This window comes from Maylandia zebra, linkage group LG3 (genome assembly GCF_041146795.1).
Source record: "Maylandia zebra isolate NMK-2024a linkage group LG3, Mzebra_GT3a, whole genome shotgun sequence".
In the NCBI taxonomy this organism is placed as follows: domain Eukaryota; kingdom Metazoa; phylum Chordata; class Actinopteri; order Cichliformes; family Cichlidae; genus Maylandia; species Maylandia zebra.
The window spans coordinates 28,598,606-28,606,226 of NC_135169.1; the positions used below are offsets into that span (position 1 = coordinate 28,598,606).

The 7,621-nt window shown below is 42.9% G+C and overlaps 1 protein-coding gene across 10 annotated transcripts in view; it reads left to right on the forward strand.

Moving 5' to 3' along the window:
• The window catches only part of slc12a6 (solute carrier family 12 member 6), a 37,999-nt gene extending 31,556 nt beyond the window's left edge, over positions 1–6,443 (forward strand). For 6 of the 10 annotated variants that reach the window (XM_076881637.1, XM_012922539.5, XM_012922538.5 and 3 more), the window contains 6 exons: positions 102–209; positions 343–405; positions 3,401–3,475; positions 3,603–3,838; positions 3,920–4,053; positions 4,333–6,443. In XM_076881637.1, the coding sequence (XP_076737752.1) occupies positions 102–209; positions 343–405; positions 3,401–3,475; positions 3,603–3,838; positions 3,920–4,053; positions 4,333–4,424 (708 nt within the window). In that variant the 3' untranslated portion in view covers positions 4,425–6,443. Of the gene's footprint in view, positions 1–101; positions 210–342; positions 406–783; positions 808–3,400; positions 3,476–3,602; positions 3,839–3,919; positions 4,054–4,332 lie in introns of all 10 variants that reach the window. The other 4 variants (XM_004563524.6, XM_076881640.1, XM_076881641.1 and 1 more) reach the window with 4 other exon arrangements.
• The last annotated feature ends 1,178 nt before the right edge of the window (positions 6,444–7,621 follow it).

The following is a 7,621-nucleotide window of genomic DNA, read 5'->3' on the forward strand; positions in this document are numbered from 1 at the left end:
CTAAGATCTCAGTAAAATATAAATTCCAGTCTGATTTCCACTAATCTCTACAACAGCTGTTTTCTCACCTCTTCTGAGCATGTCCATGTACCTCTTCTCAGCACGACAGTGACATCAGTGCATATACCTATGAGAGGACGCTGATGATGGAGCAGAGGTGTCAGATGCTCAGACAGATGCGACTGTCTAAATCTGATCGGGACAGAGAGGTAGGTGTGGAAAGCTTACAGCGGGGTTTTGTGTGGTGTGAAAAATGCCCGCAGGTTTGTGTAGGGTTGATTAGGAGTTTGAAACTTTATGCAAGCTGGGTCTTAACAAGCATTTGTCCACCACTTTCACCAGGAGAGCCCTAGCAGTAGCAGCAACAATGGTAGGCCAGAGGCAGGTGGAGCTACAAGGTCTCAGGTGAGGTTAGAGGTCAAGGTCAGCTGTGAGTTCAGGAGTTTAAGGAAATATAAAAAATAATATTTTTTGTTCTGCAAAAATAAGCTGGAACAAAGTGGAGATCAGGTTCCCAGTACAGACGCCATGTTTTGTCTTTGAGGTCACCGTTTTCTTCCAGATTAAATTAGATTTAAGGAGAAAGAGCTCAGTGTTAAGGTCCAAAGGTTGCTAAAGAAACTAAAGTGCAGTGTACTGAGGTGATAGCAAAGAAATCCTGGTGGGTAACACTCATGGTAAGGGACACGGGCTACTGACAAAAAAAAGCACTGCAGACGGTAACTTGCATTGAGATGTTTGTTAAACGTTCATGTCGCCTCCTTTTGCCTCTCATCTCCTCAGAGGGTACGCTGGAGTTTTGATGATGTAAGTTTGCGCAGTAGAGAAGCAACACCTGTCTGAAGTAGAGCAGATTAGACTCTGTAGAGTAGCCTGCAGTCAGGACACACTGTCAAAGTAAAGAGTGAAACCCTCTGAACAGCTGTGAGTGCAGCTGAGCCCTTCAGATGAAGAGTTGAGAGGGAAAAAAGCGATGTGGTCACTGTGACGTCAGCCGTCGGTTTGTGAAGTGTCTTCACGAAGCTGGGACTGAAACTGCAAGCATACGCTCCTCTCACGCTCTTAGAAACAAAATTTACACAGTGAGCTGAACTCAGGGTCAGGAGGTGTCGCCCCCTGCTGGCATTTAAGGAAAACAAATCATATATTAGAAATGTGAGCTGTGACTTCTCTTTTCAGACCAGAGGAGTAACTTACAGTGGGGCAAAAAAGTATTTAGTCAGCCACCGATTGTGCAAGTTCCCCCACTTAAAATGATGACAGAGGTCAGTAATTTGCACCAGAGGTACACTTCAACTGTGAGAGACAGAATGTGAAAAAAAAATCCATGAGTCCACATGGTAGGATTTGTAAAGAATTTATTGGTAAATCAGGGTGGAAAATAAGTATTTGGTCACCTCAAACATGGAAAATCTCTGGCTCTCACAGACCTGTAGCGTCTTCTGTAAGAAGCTTTTCTGTCCCCACTCGTTACCTGTATGAATGGCACCTGTTTGAACTCATCATCTGTATAAAAGACACCTGTCCACAGCCTCAAACAGTCAGACTCCAAACTCCGCCATGGCCAAGACCAAAGAGCTTTCGAAGGACACCAGGAAAAGTATTGTAGACCTGCACCAGACTGGGAAGAGTGAATCTACAATAGGCAAGCAGCTTGGTGTGAAAAAATCAACTGTGGGAGCAATCATCAGAAAATAGAAGACATACAAGACCACTGATAATCTCCCTCGATCTGGGGCTCCACGCAAGATCTCATCCCGTGGGGTCAAAATGATCATGAGAACGGTGAGCAAAGATCCCAGAACCACACGGGGGGACCTGGTGAATGACCTGCAGAGAGCTGGGACCAAAGTAACAAAGGTCACCATCAGTAACACACTACAACGGCAGGGAATCAAATCCCGCAGTGCCAGACGTGTTCCGCTGCTGAAGCCAGTGCATGTCCAGGCCCGTCTGAAGTTTGCCAGAGAGCACATGGATGATACAGCAGAGGATTGGGAGAATGTCATGTGGTCAGATGAAACCAAAGTAGAACTTTTTGGTATAAACTCAACTCGTCGTGTTTGGAGGAAGAAGAATACTGAGTTGCATCCCAAGAACACCATACCTACTGTGAAGCATGGGGGTGGAAACATCATGCTATGGGGCTGTTTTTCTGCCAAGGGGACAGGACGACTGATCCGTGTTAAGGACAGAATGAATGGGGCCATGTATCGTGAGATTTTGAGCCAAAACCTCCTTCCATCAGTGAGAACTTTGAAGATGAAACGAGGCTGGGTCTTCCAACATGACAATGATCCAAAACACACCGCCCGGGCAACAAAGGAGTGGCTCCGTAAGAAGCATTTGAAAGTCCTGGAGTGGCCTAGCCAGTCTCCAGACCTCAACCCCATAGAAAATCTGTGGCGGGAGTTGAAAGTCCGTGCGACAGCCCCAAAACATCACTGCTCTCGAGAAGATCTGCATGGAGGAATGGGCCAAAATACCAGCTACTGTGTGTGCAAACCTGCTAAAGACCTATAGTAAACGTTTGACCTCTGTTATTGCCAACAAAGGTTATGTTACAAAGTATTGAGTTGTATTTTTGTTATTGACCAAATACTTATTTTCCACCCTGATTTACGAATAAATTCTTTACAAATCCTACCATGTGCATTCATGGATTTTTTTTTTTCACATTCTGTCTCTCACAGTTGAAGTGTACCTCTGGTGCAAATTACTGACCTCTGTCATCATTTTAAGTGGGGGAACTTGCACAATCGGTGGCTGACTAAATACTTTTTTGCCCCACTGTAAATGTACACCAGCACTGTCACATTCACATGGAGCAGCTTTAATGTAACTGCAGCTTTAATTTTTGAAGCCTGTGCCTCCTAAAAACACTTCCATTACATGTGATGTTATCGTAATGTTTGGTGTTGTCTAGCGTTGATGCAGCAGTCCAGCATGATTTTCCTCTATGGGGAGACACAATAAAATAATATGATCTTAATAATTACAGGATGGTGGGGTGAACTTTTTCCAGGGTTCTTCATTGGGGTGTGTCAGGGAAAAGTTTGAAAACCCCTGCTTTAAATAAAACACTGAATTGTTACAGAGTGAATCCTTTGACCTCCCTAATGTAGATCAAATCCACATTTATTTCACTGTCAGTCCAGTTCTTTATCTGAAGGGTTCAGTTAATGCTAACATGTGTCAGATGCTTCTTCCTTTAACTGTTCTGTCATCTTTGTTTCCCTCTACCCTTCACACTCATTCTCATTTCAGATTTTCAGAAGCTTTTTGTCTCGGGCCTTTTTTATTTACTGCCGTGTCCCTGTAGTTGTGCTTCAGTGCCCACCAGAGTAGATGCAGGCTGTGTTTGATTTTGGGGAGTTAGGTGACCTTGTGTTTTCTGTAGGCGTATCTTTCCCCCAGGTACAAAAGTCCTGGACCCTTCACGCCAAACACCTCCAGAGGAGACAGAGACAGACAGGTACAGAGAGACGGAGAGAGGCAGGAGTCAGGAATGACTGTAGAAAAGAGAGGTTTGCCAATGAGGTGGAAGAAAAGGCTGGAAAAAGAGATGAGAGAGAGCGTGTTTGTGTGTTTTCACACGCCAGGCCCAGCTGGTGAAGGATCGTAACTCCATGCTGCGTCTGACGAGCATCGGCTCAGACGACGAAGATGACACAGACGGCGGCGAGCGAGACCGGGCGGCGAGCGGCAGCGGCGGCAGTACTGAGCACCACCGCCGCATTCAGATGACCTGGACCAAAGAGAAGACCACACAATACAGAGCGACGCACTCGGGCTGCTCCACCCCCGAGGGCTTCAGGGACATGCTGAGCATCAGGCCGTGAGCAGACACAGCAGGTTTCTCTGTGACACTGAGATCCGCGCTAACCAGGTCCTTTAACGCATCTCATTTTTCCTCCAGGGACCACTCCAACGTCAGGCGAATGCACACTGCCGTCAAACTCAACGAGGTCATCGTCAACAGATCCCACGACGCCCGGATCGTCCTGCTCAACATGCCTGGACCTCCCAGGAACACCGAAGGAGATGAGAACTGTATCCTTAACCCCGAGTCTGCACCAAATTAAATGTTAGGCGCTTGTTTTTGCAGTCACTGAGTGTACTTTTGTTACAGCAGACACCTTTATGATGGCTTAAACAGGGTTTAAAAAATTAATTACAAAATCACTAAAGCCTTAAAGACGAAAGGAAATTTAGTTCAATTTTGCTTACTAACATGATTATTAAAACGTATAAGCTTTTCATTTATTTAAAAGAATTCATTTATATTATCAAAGTAACATAGTATGAGAAGTTCGTTAATTCAGTGAGCAGACATGGAGTTCCTGGAGGTCCTGACAGAAGGATTGGAGCGTGTGCTGTTGGTGAGAGGCGGAGGAAGTGAAGTCATCACCATCTACTCCTGATTAGACAAACACAGGAAGCCAGCATCAAGCAAGCAGCCAGTCGTGCAGGAGAGAGCAGAGTGAAGACGATGGGATCTGGGAACCTGAAAAAGAGCGATTGTCGATTGTCACACTTCCCTGTCGTGGCGCTGGTTTCCATCCCACATGCTGTCCAAGCTACAAAAATGCCAACACAATTCCAACAAGGAGCAGTGTGTGTGTGTGTGTGTGTGTGTGTGTGTGTGTGTGTGTGTGTTTATGTTTGACTCACCCACCCGAGGGTCCTCTGACTCGATGAGGAAGGGAGCACTGTGGTGTTAGGAGCGATTGCGTTTGGAGGGGCGGACCACAGAGGCTAACGGTGAGAGGCTGCGGAGCGGCCGACCCGCTGATGAGACTCAGGGTTGCTTTTTGTACAGAATGTAATTTGGAAGCAGACAGCAGTTTTCTGTCAGAATCAAGTATGGTTTTCTTTTTGTTGCTTCTCACAAACACATCTGTTTACTCTTACCAGCGTATCGGTACTCTTTATTTTCATATCCAGGAGTATTTGCACACAACTGACGAGAATCTGCTTTATTAAGACGCACTGACAAGGATTTATTTTTTGATTTTCGCTGCTACTACTTAGAATTTAGTCACAACAGCCTTTAACATAAAAATGTTGGGTGTTTAAAATTCAGACATCTTACCTCAAAAATGAATTTATTCATATCAGATGAATATTTTAATAAATACAGCATATTAAGACAGAATTTCAGGCTATATATATAAAATTTAAATGGATAAGTAGAAATTCTGATAAGGTCTATTTTATTGGCATTCAGCAGGACTATGTTGTGTAAAAAATTGATAACACCTGAGTTTTATTTACATTTTTAAAAATCAAATAAAAATTCAAAGGTACTTTTTGTAAATTCCTGTATTTTAAAAAATAGTTTGAAACATCAAAAATTAACTAAAGTGACAGCCACGCAGGCCTTGTGTTGCAGGGTCAGTGTAACCTTTATTAATTATTACTATTATTATTATTATTTCTTTTTACTGTGGCGCCAGGCCAAAGGCAATGCACGTTGAGGAAGAGGGGGTGGGACTAAAAATCAAAGCGGCACCTACCTGCAAACATCCCACTGGTGAAGTGCTGCCCCCTGGTGGTAAGTTTTAGCTCATTTTTGCAGAGGGTAATTACAAGAATTCCCCCTTCAGAACTTCCATAATTAGAAGAAAACCTGTCAGAGCTCAGTTTAAAATCACAAGGTTTATTCCGGAAACCCATCAAACCTTGCTGATACAGCAGTGTCCACTTCTTCTTTTTTTTCTTTTTTTTTTTTTTAATTGCTTAAAGAGGATTTCGGTCTTTTGCACCACATTCAAGGTTCAAGGGTTCAACACATTCACAGCTGTGGATGTGACACCAAAATGAAACCAGTGCAAAGGAAATGGTCAGAGGTTTTCTCTCTGCTCTCTCGTTTTCTCTCAGGCCCACGCTGGACTGCACCTGAATAGTTAGTAAGTTATTCGACGTTAGCGTAGAGTTCAGTTTAGAGATGGGGGGGGGGCTGGGGACAGTTTTTGGTTGTTGCCATAACGACCTTGTAAAGGGAAACAGTATTGTGGAGACACTGGACCATCGTGGAGAGGACCACCACACTTCATGTGTATACATTTTTGTGTGTGTGTGTGTGTGTGTGTGTGTGTGTGTGTGTGTGTGTGTGTGTGTGTGTGTGTGTGTGTGTGTGTGTGTGTGAGAGAGAGAGAGAGTGAGAGAATGTGGGCTCACAAGCTACAATGAGGAGCTCTGAACTGCAGGTGTTTGATTCCACTCTAACGCTTTCTTTTTTCTTTTTTACAGTGTTACCGTGCAGGGTTGTTCTCTGTTCATTGTTATTTCCTAAACATTGTTTTGTTTTGTTTTTTTCTTGCTTGTACATAAAAATGAAAAATCCCAAGTTTTATCTTTTTTTAATTACATTAATATAAAAAGGAATAAAAAAAACTTTGCTTGGAAAAAAATGGGAATAAATAAAACAGTTTTGAAAAAAAAAATGCACAAACTGTGATCTGTGTTTTATTGTATATATTTGATGATTGATAGTGTAGGTGGTTGGATTATTTTGCCTGTTTATAGACAGACACATTTATCAAATCTTTTTTATGTTTTGACTTTTTAACCGTAGACATTTCAGTGGACTTTAACAAGAACAGCTGAGCAGATGATTTTAAATTGATTAAACTGAAATGAAGATCTGTTTGTCCAAAGAAATAATTATTTGGACATAAGCTGCTTTTTGCTCATTTTCAGTCACATCCTTGTACTGGACCATTTTCAGTGGAATGTTTATCACTCCACAAAACACTCACCTATGAATGATTCAAGCCAAAAAAGGCACCTAACTAAAGGGATGAACTAGTGTATCTACTGACTACCTGTCAAAAAACGCATCACTGGTTTTCATTTTTTCAGCCAAATCAGTTTAATAATACCAAATTTAACAGTTTGACATGTTTTTTTTTTAAACTATACAACTTGTACAAAACTACAACTGGGCGTGAATGATATATTTAAATAGGCTGAGTGTAGTGCAACCAGCATGAACCAGTGCAAACTGGATAGTGCAATGTGCATATGACCTGAATGACATAACAGTGGGTTAGTGTTCAACAGAGTGACAGCCCGGGGCAAGAAAGTCTGTGGCGGCTGGTTTTAGTAAAGAGCTCTGTAGCACCTGGCTAAGGGCAGCAGCTTGAACAGTTTGTGTCCGGGATGTGAGTGGTCTGCAGAGATCTGGACATACCCTGCAGTGTACCCCAAAAAGAATCTGAGGAAACTGGACAAGTGAATAAAAATGCCCTAAAACACTCCAACAAAGACCTGACAGATGCATCTGAACCTTCAGCTGATGCATGTACTGTTAACTGAAGATTCATTAAGTTGTCAAGAGGCCATTATTAGGAAAGGAAATGGGGAAAAGGCTGAGCTATTCCAAATTACACCAGAACTAACTTAAATTCAGTGACAACAGGATTTATGGAGTGATGAATCCAAATGTAAAATTTGTGGTTCAAATTGTCAAAATGTACAGAAGAACTCAGGAGAGAGGCCCATTGGTCTACAGCACAGGTGTTGAACTCCAGGCCTCAAGGGCCGGTCTCCTGCAGGTTTTAAATGTGTCTTTGATCCAATCCAAGAAACCTTGTCTAGGAGTTCAGGCTGTACT